The sequence below is a fragment of the Tiliqua scincoides genome, chromosome 5 (assembly GCF_035046505.1).
Source record: "Tiliqua scincoides isolate rTilSci1 chromosome 5, rTilSci1.hap2, whole genome shotgun sequence".
In the NCBI taxonomy this organism is placed as follows: domain Eukaryota; kingdom Metazoa; phylum Chordata; class Lepidosauria; order Squamata; family Scincidae; genus Tiliqua; species Tiliqua scincoides.
In genome coordinates, this window is record NC_089825.1 from 66,935,345 (window position 1) to 66,961,685 (window position 26,341).

At 44.6% G+C, this 26,341-nt stretch overlaps 1 protein-coding gene across 1 annotated transcript in view; it reads left to right on the forward strand.

The window, feature by feature from the left end:
- VWC2 (von Willebrand factor C domain containing 2) overlaps positions 1-25,291 on the forward strand; it is a 70,517-nt gene extending 45,226 nt beyond the window's left edge. The window contains exon 3 of the mRNA XM_066631223.1: positions 25,140-25,291. Coding sequence (XP_066487320.1) covers positions 25,140-25,291 — 152 coding nt within the window. The remainder of the gene's footprint in view (positions 1-25,139) is intronic.
- The last annotated feature ends 1,050 nt before the right edge of the window (positions 25,292-26,341 follow it).

Below are 26,341 nucleotides of genomic sequence, written 5' to 3' on the forward strand. Positions count from 1 at the left end.
AGGCTAGCCAGCTACCCTGTTCCAGCACTGGTTAGGACTAAACTGTCAGTCATTCGTTATTCCCATTTTAATGGTGGGGAGCAGACAGATAATGTCCAGGCTAGTTCAAGGTGAGCTCTGAGGAGCTCAGTGGTGGGATTTCTTCAGTCCTCATAGCCTTCACTTCATTGCCTTCACTGTCTTGACAAGACAGCCAAATATGGGATGTGGAATTTTGCTACCTCTTCCTTTACTGAGACCAAACATTTCATTCTATTTTAAGAGTTTGCCTCTTTCCTGACAGTTGGTGTCTGCAGTCAATCACGACCTGTCAACACAATTTTATTTAGTATGAATAAATAGGACATAATTAGACAAAAATGAGTCTCATAATTACAGGTGTAGTTTTACGTCTTCGTGATTCAGGGAAAATGCCACACTGCCAAGAGCATTTAAAACATGAAATCTTCATTTAGGAGGACAATTATTTAGGGCACAATCCTAACTAAGTCCTGGGCTGGCGCAAGTCTCTTGTGCCAGCCTAGGAGAGTTGCAAAAGTGACATAAAGCACATTTGCACTTCCTTAGGAGTCAGCTGGGCTGGTGCATGGAGGAGCACTGGCCCACAGATGCTGCATCCAGCCTCCGCCACGCAGATGGAAGGTAAGTCCACACAGGCCAAGCTTGGCCGGCACAGGGGTCTAAGGGGGGGCGTGGGGAGGGCAGGGAGGAGGCGTTTGGGGGCAGGGGAGGGCGGGCGGTAGGTGGGCCCTTGGGCAGGCGGGGAGCGGAAGGTGGGGCCAGGACCCAGCAATTATGCCAGATACTAGTCCCATTCCCAGGCAGCACAGAGCAGCTTCAGGCTGCTTGGTTCTGCCTGGATCTGTGCCATCTCTTTAGGTGGCACAGATCCAAGTAGACCTATTGGGGCTGCAGCAGCTATCCCCATAGTAAGGGAAATAATTTCTCTTTGTCTCGGGTTGAGCCGCTTGCAGCCCGAATCTCGCACTGGATACAGGGCAGGCCTGCCGACCTCCCTGTTCCAGCGCAAGTTAGGATTGCACTGTTAGTGTGATTAGAGCCTTCCGACTTGGTCCCAGTTTCTGTAGAGCATTGGTTCTCAAACTTTTAGCACCAGGTTCCACTTTTTAGAATGAGAATCTGTCAGGACCCACCAGAAGTGATGTCATGACTGGAAGTAATATCATCAAGCAAGAAAATTTTTAATAATTCTAGGCTGCAATCCTACCCACACTTACCAGGGGGTAAGTCCCATTTACTATTATTGTTAAAAGCATATACATAGTAGTCTGTTAAAAGCACAGATCTGTAACATTTTCCCAAATGCAGTCACATGCCATGGTAGCATCAAGTCTACATTAAGAATAAAATATTGAAATGAAAGGGGACCCACCTGAAATTGGTTTGCGACCCACCTAGTGGTTCCTGACCCATAGTTTGAGAAACACTGCTGTAGAGTCTTCTGATGTTTATAGCTTGATCCTGAAATGCAAATGTAGCCAGAGTTCAGAAGTATTTCCTGTAGTGTAAAAGAACACTTGCGAGTTATCTAGCTACACAGTTCTGTTGTTACTCTCATCTTTACAGCTGGATTAGCTTGTCCTGCTGTTGGTGCCTTTATTACCTAGAGCACTGATCTTAATATGATACAACTGAGCGGACACAGGAATTTAAACACCTGAAGAAGACTAATATAGGTGTTAAATTCATGCCATTGCTCATTTAAATTTCATGTAGAAACACTGTGTCTTATTTTCTTTGAAGGTTTTACAATGGTCCTTGTAACTGTTCACAATACAGATAGCCAGCTTCTTAAATTGGTGTGGGTGCACATGCCTCACACCTCAGATACCTGGTGTCTGATCCAATCTACACATTGTGTTTACCATGTGACAGTGTAGTTTGTTTCTTTAGTTTTGATCATGTGTAGCAATTGTCCAGAGCTGCAGTTCAGAGCAGGGCTATAGCTCAGGGCATTTAGACTAAACTAAATGAGGGCGTCTTAACTAACATCCTTACTTTTCTTCTCTCTCTTACCCACAAGTCCCCATATAGTCACACAGAGGCCTTCACTGGGTAGTGCTTGGCTGAGGAATGCTATGAAGACACAGATTGCTCTTCACATTAAAAATCTAGGAAGGTGTGTTTTAATCCAAAAGTAGGAAAAGGTATATCATGTGTAAAAGGGGACAAGGAATAAACAGACAGTCAAATAATATACTTGAGAACAAGAGGAAAAATTCAAAATAAAATAGAAATGGATTCTAACTGTGCCCTTTCCCCCTGGAGAGAAATCCACACCAGCACCCTCCTGCACCCAAGAGAAAGATCTTCATAGGAATTAATCCTGTCCTAGATGAATGATATCACATTTTTCATCATAGCTTGGCTGGCATTTCACAACTTATCCCAGCTGATCATCTTGCTTTTATCCCATTTTGGGTAGGTAAGTCCCCCCAAGCTCTGATGGGCTGCTTTGGAATTAATGGACTTGCAGTTATTGGTCCAGTCCACTAACCTGACTTGAAAGCAGGGAGTCCATTATTGTGTTCCTGTTTGGTCTAAGCGTCACCGTGATGGGTGGAGCAGATAGGATGTCGGACAGAATGGCAAACTTTTCTTTGCCACAGATCAAGAAGGAACTAATTGAAGGGAGGGGACAGTGTGAGCTCGTTCCAGTCTCATAGCACCTAAATGTACTTTGGCATTCTGTCTTAACTAAGCCCTTATGTTCTTAAATTATTGCATACTCAAGGTAACAAAATTATTTATGCATTAACTGTTAAGCAGTCCTGACTACGCAATCTTGCTTTGTAAATTTAAAATGCATTGGTGGTCTACTGAGATTTGATTAAAACAAAACAGTACAATGAATCCTCAATTTAATGGTCTAATTCAGAGGTGCCCAAACCCCGGCCTGGGAGCCACTTGCAGCCCACAAGGACTCCCAATCCAACCCGCAGGGAGCCCTCAGTCTCCAATGAGACTCTGGCCCTCCAGAGACTTGCTGGAGCCCAAGCTGGTACGTTGCAACTGCTCTCAGCATGAGGGCAACTGTTCAACCTCTCTCATGAGCTGTGGGACAAGGGCTCCCTCCACTGCTTGTTGTTTCATGTCTGTGATGCAGCAGTGGCAGTGCGTGCCACTCTAAGGGGACAAGACAGGTTGGGGATTCTGCTGGTATACTGCTCTCTTGGTGGGCCATTAGTCTCCCTAACTGAGCTAACAAAGGTGATCTCAGAAGTGGTACTGGACTCCCCACGTTCGGTAGTCCTGTGGGACTTCAGTGTTCATTCCAAGCCCCATAAGACAGCTGCGGCTCAGAATTTTATGGCCACCGTGGTGCCCATGGGCCTGTCTCAGTGAATCCTGGCCCACACACATGCTGCAGGGCACACATTGGATCTGGTGTTCGCAGGCAGACATAGAGATAGTGATCTGGCTGTAAAGGAGACTAAAATCTCTCCTTTGTCATGGACGGATCATTATCTGGTGAGCTTTAGACTGGCATCAGTTAATCGGTAAAGAAAACGGGACTAAATGATATGGTCTGTCCCATGGCCCGCCTCCTTAGACTGATGGATCCAAATGGTTTCCTAAGGACTTTGGGGAATTTTCCTGTTTCTGAAAGGGGTCTATGGGACCCCAGCCCCGGGTCTTGGGAACTGGGCCTGGGGGACTCCAGCACTGGGACCTGCCAGGGTTTGGAACTGCCCCAATTCAGTCCCACAGGGCAGGGGGCCCGTCCTCCTTGTGACTGGCCTGCTAAGAGTCCAGGGGCACCCAAGAGGAAGGCAGAACACCCAGGGGGATCTCCTCCAAAGGGGTGACTACTGCTTGACTGTCACTCCACAACCCTGAACCTATCCCCTCCTGCATCGGCCAGGGCTGCCTGAAGACAGACCCTGGGGGGCAGGGCTGGCCCGTGATTGCACTGGAGGACAGGAAATGGCATTGCTCTCTATGAGAGGGTTCCTGTGGCGCAACAGGCTCTCATGAATGTAAAGAGCATCACACAATCCAGCTGTGGAAGTTGTCCATCTCCACCTCCTATGCTTCTGTGCACCAGAACTGCCCCTCCACTGCCCAGGCAAGCCTCCTTCCGCCAACCAACCCCCAAGAGGAGGGGCCTCCGCCCCCCCATGGATATCACAGTTTGCATGGGAGTGCATGCATGTATATGTGTGCATACTCAAACATGAGTGTATCTTTTCAATTTGTAACTCGGTGTCTTAAGCCCAGTCCTATTCCCTACCACCAGCACTGATGCAGCTGTGCCAAAAATGCACAGTGCATCCTATGGTGGGGGGTGGTTACTGAACAGCCTGCAAGAAGTGAGTGAAAACATCTGATTGCCTAACTGATCTCGGAATATGCCACCTATGTTGTGCCATGTCTGAGAAGAGAAAGAAGGGAAGTTGTTTTTTTTTAAGAGGGCCATTTTGTGCCATTTACTGCTGGATCCACTCCCTCCTTCCCACCCTGTTCCTTCCCCTCCCCACCCAGAAACACCCCCAGTCCCCCCCACACACACACTCATGGCCAACTCCCACCGCTGACTTACTGTCACCAGGGGCTCCAGGAAGGCTGTTGCTGCACAACCAGTGCTAATATTTATTTATGAGCTGTGGGGGTGGGGGATATATTTTCAGTTACTGAAATCCAGAAATCTTTTACTGAAATCAGAACAATTTGCTGATTTAAAAAGAAAAAGAAAAAGACACCAAGATAATTTTTATTGGACCTCTTTAGATGGTAAGTCATGCAAGTATGTTTCTTTGTACAGAATTAGTTCATTTGGAGAAAAATACCTTCTCACCAAGAGGAGCTGGTTGTGTTGAAACTTACAGACTAAAAACTACATAGTATCTTTTTGTTATAAAATCTTCCTTTTGGGTTTAGAATATTCTGTGTGAGCAGCAATTTAATCTGAAAAGTAAAACAAAGCTTTTTTAGCTTAGTATTATTGCTCCTTTTGTTGTTGTTTTAGTGCACTAATTATGAGTTTTATAGGAAACCAGTTTGTAATGTCTGAGGAATTAATTTTTAGTTTTGTAAAGTTCTTGTCTTGCCTAAGAGAAAAAAAATATAGCTTTCAGATAAATGTTAAAGTGCCAGCTGTTTATTTCCCCAAGTAGTCTATATTTCCATAATACTAGCCTTCGGAAATAATCTTACAAAATAGAAAATTAGAATGTGCAAATATTTTAAGAAGAGGTTTACAATAATTCATTCACTGTAAATATAAATACTAGCTTGAATACTTCCATTAACAATTCCAGAAACCTAATGCTTTCAGAGAAATGGTAACAGGGAGCCAAACTTTCCCATTTCCTATTCTTAGGACGGTTAGAGGAGCAGTAAAGGGAGCTCTCGATTTATACAGGAGTTATATTCCTGGAAAATGATGCATGTATCAAAAATGCATAAATGAAAATGGTTTTTCCCATAAGAAACAGTGAGATTGCCCTAGGTTACAAGAAAAGTCTGTAAAAAGTGTTAAAAATCATTTAATTCTCACTTGACGACTGGTGACTTCTGCTTGCCCAAGATGGCATGTGGAGAGGTTTGAGGTGGGAGGCTGCTGGGAGTGGCCACTGATGTTGATGGCTGAGAAAGCAATGAGGGGAAACAAAGATTCCAATAAGGAAGCGAAGCAATAGCATCATAGGGTGGGGTAGATTACAAGACTCACTGGCATCGCTACGAGGGCGTCGCACGAGGGTATGGGGGGTGCGGGCTACACCAGATGACGCGCTGGGGGGTGACGTGCCCTGGGGGAGGATGTGCTAACATCGCAGGGTTAGGAGCTACCGCATCATGCCATACACCGTTGGATGCGGAATGGCCGGTGGAGTGCAGTGCAAGAAACAGAATTGAATTCACTCCTTTCCTTCAAAAGTTATGGCCAAAACACTGGAAGGAAAAAATGCATGGAGCCCTATGGAAAGTGAAAGTGAGCCGTATCGTGCGTTTACTCGCAAGTAGGCGTACTTGCCAGTCTGTCGGAAAGGGCAGGCTGAGAGGAATCCAGTGACACCAGACTGGTCCCGATCCAGTGAATGCAGCCCCCAAAAAACACCCAAGAATCTCCCCCCTTCCAGCTGCGAGTCTGAGCCCGAAACAAAGCCATGTGGCTGCGTTTACTCTTGAGTAGGCGGGCTTGCCTTAGTCAAGGCAGGCTGAGAGGCTCCAAGGACGTCAGAATGGTTCTCATCCAATGAGTGCAGCCCCAAAAACACTGGAGAAGGAGGCTCCTCCCTCCCAGCTGCCTCCCTCCCAGTCTATGGAGCCTTATGGAAAGCAAAGCAGCCTCACAGTTGTGTTTACTTGCAAGTAGGCAGACGTGCCTTGGCTGGTGGTCAGGCCAGGCAAAGGGGAATGTGAGGACACCAGAAGGGTCCTGATCCGATGGAGCTGCTCCAGAAGGCAGCCTCCTTCTCCTAAGAACAAAAAAGAGGCTTGAATGGTAAGGGGAAAGTTTTCTATTTTGCACTTGCAAAGCCAGGTGGGTCTTTATTCTGATGTGCCTGAAATAGAAGAACTTTAAACTGGGCACTGGGAGGGCTGGAAATCTCACTGATTCTTTTTGGGGGGTTGTTATTGCAGGCAGACTATAGAGTAAGCTCCATTGACCACTATGGGACTTACTTCAGAGTAGATTCACTTGGTGGAACAGGACTGGCTCCCCCTTATTTAATTATTTATTTTATTTTAATTTAATTATTTATAATTATTTATTTTAATTACTTGATGATGTCACTTCTGGCCATGACATCACTTCCAATGGGTCCTGGACAGATTGTCATTCTAAAAAGTGGGTCCCAGTGCTAAAAGTTTGAGAACTGCTGCAATAAGTTGTTAGTAAGTTGACACGGGGTGTGTGTGTGTGTGTGTGTGTGTGTGAGGGAGAGACTCTACAAGTTTTCAAAATTACTAAAATCAGAATTTGGAGGAATAATACCATCGTGATATATATCAATCAATGCGTAATTTCATGCAGAATGCAATGAAACAATCCACATTGTAATATCTGTGTTCTAACAAAAGGTACAGCCAAAAACCAGTGGGGGCAGGGTGATGGTAGATCACCATGCCCACCTGGGGCGTTGCCCCGCCCACTGCATGACGTGACGCGCAGGCCTCCTGCCCCGGGGTGATGCAAATCCTAGTGACACCACTGACAAGACTGAGGCTGGGCGAGAGTGCAGAGATGCAGCAACTTGTAGCTTACAGTGTAATTTGAGTGGGGAGAAAGAGGGATCACCTTCCCTATTTCCCCAAAGCAAATACTCTGTGGCTTCCAGGCATCTCTCAAGAAAAGTGTTTTTGCTTTTTTTTTTTTTAGTGTGGTGCTTTGCAGCTCCAGAATGCAAGATGCCTTAGGAAGCACCACACGCTGCTAACCAGTGATCACAAATGGAGTGAGTGAGCAGCCGCAGCAGTTTCCTTATGGAGGTGGAACTTGCTTAAGCCATTTCTGCCCAACATTGCATATACGCAACAGGAAACAAATGTGTACACTTGTGGGCCAGGCAAAAATGGATTAACTTCCTTTCTCATCAATTATTTCGAAGCAGGTGGGAGGAGCCAATGTTGGGAAGCGGCTCTGTGAACACATTTTTGTCCCTTTTTAATCTTTTGGCTTTAGAGGAGACAGGAAATTGCCAGCACATAACAGGGTTGCTCATTAGCAACTAATTAGCACCTAACAGACTGCATTATTTCAAAAATGAGCCCACACAAATCGCACTACTAGTATTATATGTAAATTGCACTGTTTCAAAAGCGTGCTAATTAAGAGCACCTAAGTACCCAGAGACTACCAGTACCCAAAAACTTTTACAAAACATTGCCTCCAATGGATATTCTCTTTATTCAGGAAATACCACTAGTACCACCCTCCCATCTGGCAGTGAACACCTGTAAACATTTTTTACACACTATTTTCTTTGCTCATTCATATCCACATTCCTGAGTATTGTATTGGAGCGTACATCTGATTGCATACCTGTGGATTCTACTGAGGGCTAATAATGAAGATGCCATCTGGCCATTTGAAATGGCTTGCAATTATTAGAAAATGAGATTAGATGTGCATTTTGAGGTCAGAATGGTTCCATGCAGTCTGGCAATGAAGATATCTAAGGGTTGGTAACACATGTTGACTTGAAATCTTAGAAGGATGAAAGACACAGGGTTCAGAATTACTGTAAGATACTAAACAAGTACTGCCAGAGCAAGCAAATATATGTGGAGAACATACATCCTCTCCCTCTCATTTACAGGGGCATCCTGGGAAGGGGCAGGATGAGTCCTTTTACTATTTTGTAAATGTGAACAGACATTTAGAGGTTATACCAATGATGGCAAAGCTATGACGTGTCTAAGGTGACACACCATGACATTTGGATGACACACCAGTGTTCACCAACATCTGGCAACAACTGAGTTTGTTTTATTTGTACTTCATTTTTGTAATTATTTGGCATTATATAATAGCAACACACGATTGAACTGTATTTTTTTAAATAAATGAATATGTAAATAATTGTTTCACTTTTGTTCAGAGGAGGGGATGACATGCCATCAAAGTCAATTTAGGCATTGTGGGGCCTTAGGGGTGCCAAGGGTCGTGGCCTGGCAGGACGCTGGGAGTTGTGCAGCAGGCCGGCCCTCCTGGGGTCCTCCCTGGGGTTGTGTGTCTGCCCTGCCTACCACTCTCAAGTAGGGAACACCTCAGATGCATCCAGGGGGAGCCACTCGCCCGGCCAGAGCAGGACGGAGGCGGGTCGGAGAGGTCCCTGGAGGCTGAGACAAGGCAGGAGGGAAACCCCGTGAGCCACAAAGGAGGGCAAAGGCTGGCCCTAGAGGGCCACCGACTTAAAGCATACCCCAGGGGGAAGAGGTGGAGAAGAGGTGGAGCCCCAGGCCCCATAAAGGGCAGGAAGGCCCATGTTGAAGGGCAAGCTGGGAGCAGCTGAGGTGAGCAGCAGCAGCAGCTGAGGTTGCTTGCCTAAGAGCCAGAGCTAAGCTGATTCCAGGGAGTAGGGCTTGGGTGGCCTGAACTCCTCCCCCTGACCACGTCTGAGGCCTTCTTCGCCCGGGGTCATCTACCGGGCTGGAACCTCTGCAGGACCCCCTGGAAGGGTAACCACCAGCCAGCCCACTGGACCCTTCGGACCCTGCCCACAGTCACCCCAGGGTGCAACATACTGATAGGTTATTTTTCAGGATCTGGCCTTGAGTAAAATCAGACAAAATCATAGTCAGACATACCCCCCCAAGTTAGACACACACACACACCCCTGCAACTTTTCCAAGGGTCATAGAAAATTCCATGATTTTTTGGCTCAAAACTTGCCCTCAACTTTTTTTTTTTTTTTTACTTACCAGAGGAAATTAGGTTCCTGTGATCCAAGAAACCGTATGAATTGCAGAAGTTTGCAGATTATATAGGTCTATTCAGGACAACTCATTGTGTAGCAAACCATGTAGCTCTGCATAAGAAACTCAACTCAGAGAACAGGGGAAGTACCAGCTGATGAAATTCAATGCAGCACACACTGGGGAAGAATAAACAACCCCAGCTGTACTTATGCACTGTTGGAGTCTAAATGGTCTATTAATGCTAAGAAAGAAATATTAGAGCCATTGTATATAACTGCCTGAAAACAGCAGATGAATAAGCTGCAACCAACCAAAAAGCAACAGAATATTAGATAGTCAGGAATGCAACTCAAGATGGGACAGACAATAGCATCATGGTTGTGCATAAACCAGTGGTGCACCCCCACTGTTTCTGTACTGTTTTGGTCACCCATCTCAAAAAGGATGTATCTATACAAGCTGAAAAAAGAATTGATTTGAGCAAAAAAAGTGAAACTTTTTCACATAGTATGAAAAGCAAAAAGAGACAGAGCTTCATTCAGACAAGGTTTAGCTAAATAGGAGATGTGACAGATGTATATCAAAACATGTTTTGGTTACACAGGTGTTGAAATAGTTGTTGATGGCTTATAGATGATGCAAAAGTTTGAAAACATCAAAGCTTAAAACAATCTTTATGGACATGTGAGGCAATGAGCTCACTTGTAAGGTTTTTTGTAGCTCCTTCCACCAGCGCGGCACAACCCAAAATGCCACCTGATGCAACCTTAGTTGGCCGCTGCCACCTTTGTACCAAAAACCCCCACAACCCCTAACTGTGGTTCTGGCAGAGTTTTTTTTTCAAAGCATAAGTGCAGGGCTTCCAGTTTGATTTAGAGGGACTGTGCAAATGAAGGTGCTCCCTTTGCATGGTCCCTATAAATCAAAGGAGGAGTATCACACTTCCATGTTTCAAGAAACCATGTCTGGAGCAAGGCAAGGAAGCAGTTGATCTGCTTTCTGCTCCCTTTTGTGAGCAGAAAGCAGATCAATGCAGATTGCATCTGTGGTATATTGGGGGGAGGAAGCAGCAGACTTGGGGTGCTGGGCACCTCAAATCCACCCTCCTTTTGCCCACTCATAATCTGCCACTGATGCAACCCACATCACCTAGCCTCATGGATGAGTTGCCCATGCTTTCCACCACCAACAGGGCAGCAGTGAAATGAATTAAAACCAAACTGATATTAAAGTGATGTTTATTATTACATACAAAACGAATATTTGAATGGACAGAACTGTTTGTATCCCTTTTATTCCATAATGAATGGGAAATTAACCAAATGGACCCTGTTTTGTTCTTTTTTTTCTCTATATTATGAAATGAATGCACACTCCAAATAATATGGTAGTTGTAAAAGGTGTCCCAACAGGGAATGCACCTAACAAGCAAAAGGCATTCATTGAATGTGGTGGATTTGTGAAATAATTTGGCATTATGAAGAGCCAGTGTGGGTTGCATTTGACTTGGAAGACTTTGGATGACTCATGTTTTCTAGCCTTTAAATGCATTTTAAGGTCTAAGGGACTTTCTGAATGGTCAGATCAGTCAGTAGGTGATCCAACTACAGTTATAAAACCTTGATGCAGTTAAAGGGGAATCAGCTTTCTTCTTTATAAAAATGAAGTACAAAAGTTGAATGAGCAGTCAGATCCTAAGGTTACAGAGCAGGGAGGTTAACACTCTGTGAAGAATTAAAAATATTAAAATGAAACAGGAGCTTCACAAAGAGGTGCTGTCCTTGGGAAGAATTTTGTAGTTTGGGTGGCAGTCCGTTAGGTGCTTGTGGGTGCTTGTAGAATGAACTGCTTATTCTACCCATGTGCGTCATTTTTTCCTACTCCTTATTGGACCTTTTCACCACATTACAGCACAAGGGTAACATACTCTAATGCACTTTGAGTGCTCAGAAAAGACCCCCTCACACACATTTTGATTTTAATGTAAGGTAAGTGTTGCATTCAAACACTGGCAAAAACACAGATGTCAGTACCGCAGTATGCTTCCCTATGATTAATGTAGCTTATTATTATTTGCTTGCCAGTGAAACTGTTACATACATTTTACATTACTATAAACAATCAAATTCCAGTGTTGCAGAACCTTTTGGAGAGAAATGAACTGAAACTGAAAAGTAGGTGCATGATGACATTCTTGTTGTAAATTGAATGTTCCCTGCAAAACAGCTGTACTGTACTCTTCAGGTGAGGTCTGGATGCTGTGTATACTGCAGTACCTGAAATTGTTAAATGAATTGCTTCCCACATTACCATTCTAGGGGCAACATCACTATTTCCCAGTTATTAGTTTAGCTGTGCTTTTTAATGGATTTTTCTGGTATAGGACCCATGGCTAACAACAGCTGCTGGACAACCCAGACAGCTGATTAGAATCACAACAATCCCAACCCCACTCCAGCCACAAAAATCTCACATTTCCACCGCTTCTCATATGTTCATCCTGAAGCCCTAGATCAGCCTGGGGTTTTTTTGTTCCCCAGACAAAAGCCCTCTTCTGTTGATCCTGGGATGGGGTATGGGCAAGCTTCATTATGGCATCACCAGCAGCAGAGTGGAGCTATATGTTGCACTCTTTCCCCAGCCCTCTACACCAGAGGTGTCAAACGTATTTCATACAGCAGGCCAAATAGATGTCTGGTGAGGGCCAGAAGTGATGTCATTAAACAGGTCATAACCAAAAATAAGCACTTTTTCCTCATTAAATGACAGAAGAGAAAATAAGCAAATCTTGATCATATTGCAAGATATAAGAGAGCTTAATTTTCATGTAGGTTGCCTTTTCAATAGTAACACCTCCGCATTGCTCAGCAGCTGGGAGCCCGAAGGCCAAATAAAAAGCTTCCGTGGGCCACATCTGGCCCCTGGGTCTTATGTTTGACACCCCTGCTCTACATAGTGGTGGGCCTGGGGGACAGGGGGGCACAATCCCCAGGCACCGCCCTCACCACTGCTGTCTCTGCCTGCTGCGCCACCTATCCGTCAGAGCTATTCCATGGGCAGGCAAAGCCCCTTGTGATGCTCCACAGCACCGGAAAAGCCTTTTGAGGCTTCCAGCATGCTCTTTACCACCTTTACAAACAGGATACATGTGGAGGCAGGGGGAAGTGCCTGAAGAGGGCTTTAAAGAGAAGGTGAAATTTAATGTCAGCCGCGACTGCTGCAGACGTCCTAAGTGTTTATATAGTGTTCAAAAGAAGAAGGGGGAGCATCAGTGATTGCTGTAGAAATTAGGAGTTTTATCCACCCTTTCCTTCCACAGGAACAAGATGTTCCCTACCCACCTGCTGTTGCTTAAACAGCTTTTGGCTTTTCAGTACCCCTCCTGCCTCACCTTGATGCCTCCTACTCCCATTACCTTCCTTCTCTAATGCTATAATTTGTGTATTATTTTTCTGTTTACTATATTCATATTGTATATGGGCCTTTTTGCCAAAGCATCCAGGGCAGTTTACAGTTAGCTTTTGTTCTAAGAATTATGATACAACCAGAAAAAAGAATGAAAAAGGAAGAGGATAATAAGCAAATTCAGATACCAAATCTTTCATGTTACATAATGAACCTGTAATTGGTTACTAACAGCACAATTCCATACTTGTTTAGTCATATAAAAGTTTTACTATGATAAATGGGGTGTATTCTCAAGTATGTACATACAGGCATGCCCCCATATCCATATCCGTGGGGGTTCCATTCCGGAAAACCTCCTCCCCGCAGTTACATGAAACTACCTCCCCCCACCCTCCACCCCTTGCATCTGGAGGTCCCTTGAGCCCTGCATTAAAAGCCCAACCCTTATAAGGCATTAAAAATGTCACTTCTGGTTTCATGCTCATGGTGGACCATGCTCTGTCTGTTTTGGAGTGGGTCTTGCCTCCCTGCAGTCCATGACTGAGAAGAAATTTGAAGCACAGGTCACAGTGTAGAAAACTGTGCAATTTGTTTTCCACACTGAAGAGAATTTTGGGTGCCATTTCAAGTGACATCAACTTTGAAATTAATTCCAATTGCAAGACCAGTTGGTGATATGGCACGTTGGGTTTATCATTGTGTTCAAAGGAACACAAAGGAACTTCTCAGAGTATGGACGTATCTTTTGAGACATACCTTTTGGCATGCTATTGTGACCAACTGGATTTTCAGTTGGAGGGCGTCTTAGAGTCCCTAAGTAATTTCTTCTTCTCTCTCTCATTTTTTGGAAAGAAATACTGAGAAAATTAAAAAAAAGAAAAAGTCCCTCCAGAACCATGCATAGGGATAGGGAGAGAAAGTGAAAGCAAGGCAAGAAGCCAAAGGGGAAAATAAGATACCTATTCCAAGCAGGACAAAGACTTTGCAGTGGAGATAAGCTTCCCCATTCGCTTTCATTTTTCCTTGAGACCAGAGAAGGCAGATCATATTGCTGTAAGTTAGTGCCTGTCTCAAAAACAGCCAAGATGGGAAAATGGGAGAAATCTCCTCTGGGGGAACTCTTTAAACCTTTGCTCCCACTCCTTTAAACCTCTGACTCCTGAGTGAGTGCGAGGAGTTCAGTTGTGTGCCTACCATTTGGTTTGATGGGGCAAATGCCCCCGGCACTGGCCATGAGGACCCCACGGAAGCCTCTCTAAGGCTCCCAACGGGGGCAGAAACCATGCTTCCAGTTTACCGGAAGCACAGTTAATAGCGCCGGGGAACCCCACAGAAGTTTCTCTGGCGTGGGCTGCGCTCAAGCAAAGCTCTGTGAGCCTCTGGTGAGTAGGGGGGCGGATATCTGCACGGGGGCGGCGATAGCCCACGGGGGCGCCATCATGGAGCTTTTCTCCAGGCACGGGGCTGCAGTGGTCCGCAGCTGGAGGAGATATCCCATTCTGGATACCCTCCTCCACCAGATACTACCATGTTGCCAACAAGAATTGGAGAAAGCTTCTGAGCTGAAATATGTTTTCTTGTCATTTGCAGTTTATAAGTTCCTGGGTGAGAACAGTGATGTTACTTCCTGCTTGATGACAGTACTTCTGGCTTTGATATCACAATGATGTCACTTCCAGCTATGACATCAGTTCCAGGTTAATGACATCACTTTCAGTGGGTCCTGACAGATTGTCATTCTAGAAAGTGGATCTCTGTGCTAAAACATTTCAGAACCATTTCCTTAGAATGGCATCAATCACATTGAAATAACCAAGTACATGACTTGCAGTTGACAAGCTTCAAACTACACCAGTATGACCTGCAGACATAAAAGGTGATCTTGCACATGTAACTTAGAAGGAAATCCTACTCAGTGGGGCTTACTCACATGCAAGTGTGCATATGATTGCAGCCTTGGAGATTCCTTAAAACTGTGTTTAATTGTAAGATGTTGTAGATACCTATTCTAAAATACCAACTGTACTTTGTACCATAAGAGATGCAGTCTTCCTTTGAAAATGAGCTGCAGCAGGATGAACTACTGAAGAATAAGAAACATTTATACGCATAATCCTGATCAAATGAGCTGTCCATTTTTGTCTTTAAGTGATAGTTGAGCAGAGGGGTGGTAGCTGACTTACAGCCCAGTCCTGAGCTACCTGGAGCGCAGGGCTGCTGTGGCAGTGAAAATGGTTGCCATGGCAACCAGTACACCCTGGGCAGCCACTGCCACTTCCTTGGGAGAAGGGGACATTTACTTCCCCCGAGTAAAGGAAGTAGCCCCGCAACGGAGCTACTTGATTCTACGTCAGAACTGGAGCACGACACATGGCCTGACATGGAACTCAAGATCCGGTGGAGCTGAGCTCCACTGGTCCCACCCTCCTCCCGCCCCGCTCCCTCCCCCCCGTCATGTCTCCTTCCTGCCCTCCCCTCACCTGTCCAGACTCCGGAACACCTGCTCCTGGCCCCTCCGTACACCCTCACCTACTTCTCCACTGCCTGGCGGTTTGGGCAACTGCCAAGCAGCAGAGCACTGGCTTTCCACTGGCGCTAGTCCAGCGCCAGATGGTGCTGGGCTAGTTCCAGGGCTGGACTGGCTCCGAGGGCTTGCAAACATGCTGTACGGCACATTTGTGACAGTGCATGCTGGCAGTGAGCTGGCAAGCACTGTTTAGGATTGGGCTCTTAATCAGAGGGGTTGGTTTTCTGTAAACTGGGATAACAGTTGTTGATGCCTGAAGTATATAACATCACTGAGGTGGAAAGGGCATGAAGAATTTAGTTCTGTTACATGCAGAAGAAAGAACAAGAAACTGGTGGGAACAGATTTCTGGAAAGAAAGTACTGTAAGCAAAACAGGTAATTTCTAAAATATGTGCTGAGTAACTTGCTTGCACTGCAGTGTCTACAAATTCTTTTGGAATGGCAGTAAAAACTATTCCCAGTAATTTCAGCAGTAAAATATTTCACTTCTGTATAGTGTGCTATGCAATTTCATTGGGGATTAAAAGTACTGTTGTTTATCACTGCCCACCTATGCAGGGAAGGAAGTGGGCTTGCATAGTCCCATCTTTTCAGTAAAGAGAGTACTGGCAGGATAGCCAAAGTACTTAATGTCCCAGACCTCTGTAGGTTATTTTTGTATCCCCATATTCCATGAGTTACTTCAAACTGCTCATGGGACAGCTTTGGTGCATTTCCTACAGTAGTAAGTATACATCCAGTGGGAGGTCCAAAAGGAAACTGTAGGGTTCCACCCCTGGAGCAGGCTTGTTCCAGCCCCAGGGAGGCCTCAGATTGGCTTGAGGGGGAGGGGGTTCCAGCACATTTGTCCTCCTCCCTAGCAGAGCTGCCAAACCTGGCCTAGGAGCAGGGGCTGTTCACCTCACAGCTCCCTGCTTCACACTGACCACCTCTCATCCCTGGCTTCCCTGTTTTATGCAGCAAGCCTGCCCCCTTTGGCCCCTGCCCTTCCTCCAGGTGGGGCAGAAAAGGCTTTTCCTGTTCCTGGCTTGATTCCTTAAGAACATAAGAACAGCCCCACTGGGTCAGGCCACAGGCCCATCTAGTCCAGCTACCTGTATCTCACAGCGGCCCACCAAATGCCCCAGGGAGCACACCTGATAACAAGAGACCTGCATCCTGGTGCCCTCCCCTGCATCTGACATAGCCCATTTCTAAAATCAGGAGGTTGCACATATACATCATGGCTTGTAACCAGTGATAGATTTTTCCTCCAGAAACTTGTCCATTCCCCTTTTAAAGGCATCCAGGCCAGATGCCGTCACCACATCCTGTGGCAAGGAGTTCCACAGACCAACCACATGCTGAGTAAAGAAATACTTCAGTGTTACCTGTTTGCCTTGCCAGCCTCCCCTGCCTCGTTGGGGTGAGCCAACCTTCTTTGCCCTCCTCAAGGGCAGGGAAGCCTTCCCTACCCTGGGCATTGGATCCCTGCTCCAGGGTAAGTTGGGGGTCAGGGCATCTGAGGGGGGCAACAGAAACATAGAGTGAATCTCTAGTGTGAACACCTCTGTGATGAAATTATCTGACAGTAACAATCTGTCTCACAGGATAGTTCATTATAGAATGGCAGCAGGATTGTGAACGTATTTGTATACTAAAGATGCTATATAAGCAGGAATAGCTGTTTGTTAATGAGCTAATGAAATGATAACAGTTAGTGTGGGCCAGATCAAGCTCCAGCTAGCCCACACACTCTCTTCAACAGTGACCAGAGAGATTCAATGAGAAGGTCACAAACAAGGTAAAATGACAATAACCATTCCCTGTTGTTCATATGATTGTTCATATGATCAAAGATATATTTTCCCTGAGCATAGAATTTGTGAAGCTGCCTTAGATTGGTTATCACAGTGATGGGCTAGATGGACCGGTGCTCTGACTTGGTATAAGATGGTTTCATATATTCAGTATCTATCAGTGAATTCATCTAGTAATTTTTTAAAGCTCGCTTTATAGTAGCACTAAATGCAACAACTTGTGGCATTATATAAACTACTAGTTTGATACCCATGCTTCACTATGGCATTTAAATATTTAAAATCCATTTTGACACGAATAAACTTTCCTTTGATTACAATGAACAACTTAAATGTAGCACAACTACCCCATGTCATGCAGCACTCTGTAATTATTAAAAGCCATCAAATGACATGATCGACACCACATTCATGTTCAGGTTGAAATTCCCTTTAATTTAGAGCCATACTCCAAACAGGACCCAAGAGTAACTTCCTTGCAAAATTTTAACTTCTTAGACCTCCCTTGTGCAAAAGCACAGGAGAAAGGGCCAGACTGGCCTAAGTTGGCTTATAGGCCACAGGCCTCACTTAAGAAGTGGCACAGGGAAAAAACCAGCCAGGCCTAAGTAATACAAAGTGTAATACAAGTAATACAAAGTGTATTACTAAGTAATACAAAGTGTTATAAGTTGCCTCTGAATTCACCCCTTTAGGGGTTGATTAGGGCAAAATCCTATATTAAGCTTTTAAGCATTTGTACATATAACCTTTGTAAACAAAAGCTAAGTCAATATCTCATCAGACCTAAGAGATATTGAGGAATCTGTGAAAACCCATTTTACCCCTTTTCACCCCATTAGGGGTCGAATTTCTAAAAATCCCTTCTTAGTGGGTGTTTATATCACAGAAGGAATATACCCCCCAAATTTCATGTTTCTAGGTCTAGGGGCTTGGGCTGGGCTGGGATGAGTGACAGCCCAATCCTATCCACACTTTCCTGGGAGTAAGCCCCATTGACTCTAATAGGACTTACTTCTGAGTAGACATGCCTAGGATTGGATTGTGAGTCAGTCAGTCGTTTTTATGTAGATTTATTTTGTCCATCCAACATGTACTGACCAGTCAGTTTCACTGGATAACTCAGAGTTCTAGTGTTATGCGAGGGTGTTTTTTCCCACCTTTTGTTCATTCCTAATGCATAGCTATAATTATGAACATTCTAGAAGTTGGGATCGTTGTTCATAACTCTGAATGTTCTTGCTCTTTCCCTATGCACACCTCCCTAATCCGTAGCAGCACAACAAATTGTAACAAATTGATCAAAAGTGGAAGTGGTCAAAATTAGTCGAAGGTGGAAGTGGCCAGAAATAGGGGGGAAAGGAAGCACTTGGTTGGTTAGCTAATTAGCTGCTGTCTCTGATATGGAATCTAGGACAAAATGTTTGCTCCCTCTTCCCATTTTTTTTGCACCTGAGGTGGCGTAAGTCCGAGGAGAGCAGAGCAGCTTGAAGCAGCTCCACGCTGCTCAAGGAAGAGGGTTGAGATCCAGCATAACTGCAAGGTCCCAGCCCCGCCTCCTGCTCCCTGCCCACACCCAGGGCTGCACACCGCCCACCCTCCCCCCCACCCTGGAACGCCTCCTCCCTGCCCACCCCAGTGCCTTGCATCAGCCACACTTGGCCAACGCAAAGCTCGGTTCCTCCGTCAGCACGGAGGCTGAATTCAGCCTCTGCACATGTGCCTTTCAGCACGTTTGCGAGCCTCCTGAGCTGGCACAAGGGACTTGCACCAGCCCAGGGGTGCCTCAGGATTGCACCTTGTATATCACAACAGTTTGAGTAAATGAGACATATTTCATGGAAGTTCAACAAAACTGCTAATGGACTTGAGTTCCTATCACTCCTTTCCTTAGTCCCTTTAACGTAGACATTCAATGCAGCTCTGAAAAACTTTCATAATTTTAAAACAGCCAGCATGGAGCAAGACCCCGATAAGCCAAGGACAATGCCCATTCATTGTTTGTGCTTTAAAAGTGCCAAAGTGTTCTTAAAATTGGCTCTAGAGTGAATTCTTCTCTTATAGTTGAAAACACTCCACTGTTCCACTGATATCCAAAGAGATATATAGGATAGTAAAAGGCAAAATTGGATTTAGACGAGTCAATACTGCAGTGACTGGTGATGAACTTGTATTTCAGAGTGAGTCAGCTGTTCTAGCCTCCAAATACGGCTGCCAGGTGGTCTAACTGCCTCTTTTATTTCCAAAAGAAATATTGCTGTGAGTGGAGTTTATTTGATAGAAAACGTGACAAGACACATGGTGGGAAAATCAAATTGGAGAAACAGAGATTGTTAAGTAAAATATTATAAGTTGGGGAAAGAATATAAAACATAAAGGGTGTCACTTCTTTTCAGAAACTTGTGATGGGGGGCAGAGAACAAAAAATCCAGATGAAAAACCTGGAGTTCTAGACTTGAGTTCTCATTTTCTTTCTCTGTGTTTTCCACTTATAATTTCTAGTTCTTCTAAGAAATCTAAAATAGTTCAAAGCTCAACTTAATACCCTGATTATAACTCTCAGGTCTTAATCTAGTACATGCATACATTGGGAAGTATCTAGCACATGCATACTCCGGGAAGTCACTTTTGTTGTCCAGCGTCCCAGTAGGCTGTGCAGCAGGATGTCCAGGCAGATGTGACTGCCCAGAGCATCCCTGTGCAGAGAGCAGATTGAAAGATAAGTGGTGCAGAACAGTAAGCACTGTTCATGGGGGAGGGCTTTTTACAAGAGCCCTGCATTTGGAGAGTTTGGAGAGCCCTGCATTAGAAGAACACTTATTCACAATTCCCTGCAATACCTCCAGCATCCGTGGAAACACCAACATTGGCATACATGCCACAGTGTCATCAGCATGTTATCACTATGACATCAGCATGTTATCACTGTGACATCGGCGCATCATCAGTGATGTCTGTACATCATTACTGTGATATCCGTGCATCATCAGTGTGGTGTCTGTGTGTCATTGTCCATGGCCAGGATCATTAAAAAAAGTGACGGAGAATAAAACAAACTGATGGTAAGGCGTCATCAGGCCTTTGCGTCCAGGACCAGTCACCACATCTCAAAAAGGATACAGGTCCAGCCTATTTATATGAATTTTTTTATACACAAATTTGACTCAACACGAATGGCCCCTGCAAATGAGAAGGAATGTGCTGATCCCTGGAGAAGGGGAAAAATGCACCCCTTTAAAATCAGTTTAAAAAACTGAACAGTCTTTTAACAATAGCCTCCTCAATGAGAGAGAGAGAGACAGCTGGCTGAAAATCCATAAGTCCTCCTCTCTCCAGCAGACCCCTTCCTTCCTCCTGAGCAGGTGAAAGAAAGGTGATCACTTTGATTGTCTTCTTAAGAACTCTTATCTTACATCACAAAGGTCAGCAAGGCTGTTTTTAAATCACCTGAGCAAAGAAACTTTGTTTTTTAAATTGATTTGCTATAGTGCGTTTCTTGCCAAAGCACTATAGTGCTTGGAATGGAACCCACGCGAATAATGAGTTTCAACCTGTATAGTGGAACTTGAAAAGGTGCAGAAGAGAGTGACCAAAATGATTAGTGGGCTCGGGGAGGAAGGTCTACAGCATTTGCAGCTCTTCAGTCTAGAAAGAAGATGACTGAGGGTAGACATGATTGAGACATATAAAATTATGTATGGGATGGAAAGTAGATAGAGAGAAGTTCTTTTCCCTCTCATACAAAAACAGAACCAGGGGACATCCACTAAAACTGACTGGTGGGAGAGTTAGAACATACAAACACTTTACCCAGCGTGCAGTAATCTGTGGAATTCCTTGCCACAAATTGTCACCTGGTCTAGATGTCATTAAAAGAGAATTGGGCAGATTTATGGATGAAAAGTCCATCGCAATTTACACACCACGATACCATATGCAATCTCCAGCTTTTAGACAGCCTGTTTCTGAATGCCAGATGCAAGGGAGTGATAAGAGTATACAGGCATTTTGTTGTATTGAGTGGTCCCTGAGACATCTAGTGGGCCACTGTGAGAAAGCTGTACCAGATGGACCCTTGACATGATCCAGCAGAGCTCTTTTTATGTGACATCAGTATATCATTTCTGTGATGGCACATTACCATCCATGTGTCATTGCCATGACATTGGTGTGTCATCAGTATGATGTCCAAGGAGCAAGTCACCACATTTAATCTGCCCCAATACCAGTAGCCAGAGAATTGCCATGAATGGAGGAGCAGGCACAGGGCCAATGAGTGGCCAGTACTGGGGCCTCACGCCATCCCAGCCACTAGGAATGAGCAACACAGCAACAGGCACCACCCCCAACTGTGGGGAGATTCCCCAAGGCACTAAAACACACACACACACAGTGAAGTGAGGATGCCATGGCACCCCTCCATACAGTGGCATCAGAAGCAAAGGGCAAACATGAAGAGCTGCTGGGGGCTACTGCACCAAAGTCCCCTCATCCCACTTACACAAATACAGTCTGTCCTCTCTATTCATTGATTTGTTACCTACAGATTCACTTACCCACCTTTCATGATTTGCAGGTTGCTGAGCTATCCATGACCTCCCCAGCACTTGCTGGCATTCTGAAGCTTCATTCTGCAGCAGTGATCTTTAACGTGGCACCCGTGAGTAGCGCGGAGCCCTTAAAAATGGTCCTGGGAAGCTTCAAAATACCAGCAGAGACGCTGTCTGGACCATTTTGCAGGTACCCGTTCTAAAATAACTGTACTGTGGGCCACAAGACATGCAGTCTTCCTTTGAATTTGGGCTACAGCCAGGTAGGGCTGTTCCAGAATATGTGCCAGCATTGTGCTGGTATACCTGAATATACGAGGCCATGTCTTGGACTGGGCTGTTAGAGAAATATTAAACTTAGCAAATGGAAATTTGTATTTTATTTCCTGCTTTAGGATAGAAGCGTATTTTTCAAGATGTCTGTCTAGAAATTTTTTACATTCTTAATTGCTAGTTTTACTGATTTAGAAAGTATAATGAGGTGCAGTTTATATCCCATGGTCTGTCTTATTCCACTGAAAATGTACCTGTAGTTATTGTGGATGCAGGCTAGTGAGCCTCATGCAATCTTTGTCATTTCAGTGGTAATCATAACTTTTCCAACATCCTTGGAATTTGTAATATGCTAATATAGTTTCCTGTTGTATATAAGAAAACATTTATAGAAAAAGAGTTTTTAGATATCACAAAACTGGTCCTGTCTGGAGGATATGAGACTAAGGGTGCAATCCTAACTCTGAATCCTAACTCTGACTGTAAAGCACATTTGCGCCTCCTCGAGGGGAAGCCAGGCCAGCACTCTGAGAAGTGCCGGCCTGCAGACACCTCTGTGCTGGCTTCCCCGCCGGTGCTTGCATCGGCCCTGCAGGGCCGACACAAGCGAAAAAGATAGGCGTGGGGGGCAGGGAGGAAAGGAGGCATTCCTGGGCAGGGGGAGGGAGGGTGATGGGTGGCCCCAGGGGTGGGCAGGCGGGGAGCAGGAGGTGGGGCTGCGATCCGGCAGTTATGCTGGATCCCAACCCCAGTTCCCGGGGAGAATGGAGTGGCTTCAAGCCACTCCGCTCTCCTCGGACTTGTGCCACCTCAAGAGGTGGCGCAAGTCCAAAGAGACCCATAGGTGCCAGCAAGTTTCCCCTTGCCTCTGGCTAAGCTGCTGCTGGCCACAATCCTGCGCTGGATACAGCGCAAGCCTCCTGGCTTGCCTGTTCCAACGCAAGTTAGGATTGCGCCCTAATTTCATGCAATGTAAAAGCAATGAACATTAACATATGGTGTAACAAAGTAGCAAGCAGGTAGCTTTACACACTCCTAATATTTTTGCAACAATCCCATCTGCCCTTCACTGGATTCTGCTCGTGCCCTGTTTATACCACGTCAGTTCATGTTGAGTTGATGATTTCCTGCTCAGCCCCTCAGTACAATAGCAGGGAAATAGCTTTGCTAGTGCAGTCAAGGGAAGCAAGCCAGTAAACTGCAGAGCAGCTGGAAGGAAATCTCTAGTGGAGGAGAAACTGGCATAGCAGTGGCATAACAATTCATATGTCTGTTCAGTAGATGGCAAGGTGGGAGGGAGAGAGTGCAGAGATTGATGTTGAATGCAGTAGTGTGAATGGAGCAAGGAGCTAGCAAAGAAGCAGGCTCAGTAAAGGGAAGGCAGAAAGAGTATAGAAAGCACACTGCCAAACAACTGGATCAAGAAGAAAAAGGGAAATATCACTGCCAGTGGGCTTAACTGAGTGCTTTGTGAAATCTTGTATTACTCTCTTGGCTGTAATATACATTTGGTGACTCAATAAATGTGTTTGCTTTGATGTTCTATACAAATTGGGCACTGACTTTTTTAGTGGCGCTGAATTTTGATTTATGCAGTTCACAAAACATTTTTCATGAAATATGCTATTGTTTTCCTGTTGCCAAAACAGCTGTTTCTTTTTTACAATTTCTCAGCTGGCTAAGTAGGATTAAGAGAACAGAGGAGCCCACCTAGGTTTTGGAAGGAAGGTTATGGATTGACAACAGAGCCTTAAATGGATTCAGTGTTGTACATTGTATTAGAAACCTTATGTTCTTCAAAACACCTCCAGTTATTATTGGGTAGAAGCACATGGCCAAGAGTAGAATCCCCACCCTCCATTCACTTCACTGGCTGTTTTATGGAGATCTTAGATCAGGTCTAACTGAAATAAACTGGTTGCAACCTTGGATGTTTTATTTTTGTTTACTGTAAATTTGGGTGTTGATCTTGTTGCCATTTAGTGGATATTGTTTATGCCAAGAAAGGCTAAGTGAATGAATGAATGAATGAATGTCCAAAAGCACATGAGTCTTACTTCAAAGTGTGAATGGTGCGGATTTCTGATACTTCCCTGTTTTCTGCAGCTTCTGTCTCAAGTTAAAAAAAGTTTAGCAGTAAGCAGGGAATTGTGACAATTCCAATATCAACAAGAACACACCAACATGAACTTTGGGATCGCATGCGCTCCCATTCCCTTCTACCTTTCTGTGCATGTGTGGGGGAGGAGATAGAATAGACCCAGATTAGATTACTGCAACGCGCTCTATGTGGGGCTGCCTCTGAAGATGGTCCAGAAACTGTAACTAGTGCAGAATGCAACGGCCCGTGTTGTTGCTGGGGCTCGTTGGTTTGACTCAGTCGGGCTGCTGCTTCAGCGGCTACAGTAGCTGCCAGTACTGTTTTGAAATAAAATGGCAGCTGGTGAGGAGTGGCAAAAGCTAGTAAGTGCAGCAGTCACGAGGGAAGAGGCACGGCAGCCCCCAGGCCAGCTGCCTGTTGCCACCACGCGGAGCCCACTTTCCCCTTGGTTGTCGTTCAGCAACAGCAGCAGCAGCGTTCCCTTCACTGGCAGCTATTGCCACAACCATGGACAGTAGTGCTTAACATTTGTATAGCACTTTCTGAATGTGCAAACCACTTTAACTATATTATGTTGATATAATCCTTACAACAACCCTGTAAGGTGAGGACGTTTTATTAACTTCCCCCTCCTTCCCCAAATTCCTGCTGGGGAATTGAGGAAGAGGCTTGCCCAAGACCACCTAATGAGTTCATAGCAGAGGCAGGATTTGAACCAAGGGAATCTTGATTTGCAGCTCAGCCACTATGCTTACACCAGCTCCTTGCTAGTCCTGAACATTTGGGGTACACATTCAAGGACACAGTTACCACATAATTCCTATGAAGCACTTGAGCAGCTGCTTTGCCACAAAAGCAAAATGCAGCTAAGCTGAGTCATTATAGAAATACTGTTCTTAACTCGTTCATCTTTGTAGCAGTCTTGTGACACGTTAGGATGAAAAGGCTGCACTTTATCCAAGACCAAGCCAGGCAGCTAGGATTTCAGCCCAAGTCTCCACATTCTACTTTCTGTTCACCATGCAGCCTCACACAATCTGGATCAGATGAACTAGCTGCTCTAACAGTTCTCCCTGTCTTCTGTTTCAGGCCCCAACTGCTTTGCAGAGACCACAGTCATTCCAGCCGGTCGAGAGGTGAAGACAGATGAATGTACTATATGCCATTGTACTTACGAAGAAGTAACTTGGCGGATTGAGCGCCAGGCAATGTGTACCAGACATGAATGCAAGCAAATTTAATCTCCGAATCCAGTGACTCCAATGTTTTTATAAAATATTTCCATGCACTGGGTGATCTTTGGGAAAACAAGAATCAGCCTCAAAAAGAAATTTGTTTTGGCTGAGGACAAAGTAGCCTACAGATATTTTCTTTTTCCACAGTAAAATAATACTGTGAGTCAAAGAAAGTTTGGACTTGAAAGTTTCATGTCTTACTAAATGTGTTATATTTCCACGGTGAGTACTTTAAAGTACACTCTATCAAAGATTATTTTATTTCTATAATCCCATTATAGAGTTTAAAATAAATGTTTTATATAGATAACAGATTAAAATACTATAAATGGTTGACTGTCTTCTTGCATACCTGGTCATGCCTGAAATAAAATACTGTTTTATAATAGGAGCTATTTTTGTGGGGACAACAATAGACATGGAAAATATATTCCTGGAAAGTTATCTATACTAAATTAAAACGTTTATCAAAGGTGCAACCTAAATTAAATCTACTAAATTAAGACGTTTATCAAAGGTGCAGTCCCGACTCATTAAAAACAGTAAGACATTTCTTGTTAATTGTGTGAAGGATGTGCAAAAAATGGGCCAAATTCTCTCTACTTGGTTATGGGAGGATATTGATTACACCAACATGAACATATTTTAGAAAAAGCTGGGTTACCCTGTGACCTACTTGGCATCTGGACTAATCTTGGTCTGGTATAAAACAGTTTCATCTCCTGCCACTAATCTTGAAAGGTTATGATCTGTGAATTTACAGTATTATTTAATGGGTGTGAAAAAAAGAGCATAGTAATTTCTGCTTTTCTATATTTTAACTTGAATTGACATGAATTACTTTTTCTGGTATGCAAACAATGTCAGAGAAAACACATGTCTAAAATAATCATATACTGCATTATTCCCGCTACTAATATGTAAATTTTCACAGAAAGGTTGGGTTGCCAGTGGGGGCCAAACCGAATGTTCTTCTGACAGTACCCCCACACACATTCATTGACTGCAGACTTCCAACCTTAGAAAAACATGTACGTAATCACTCAAAGCTAAGAC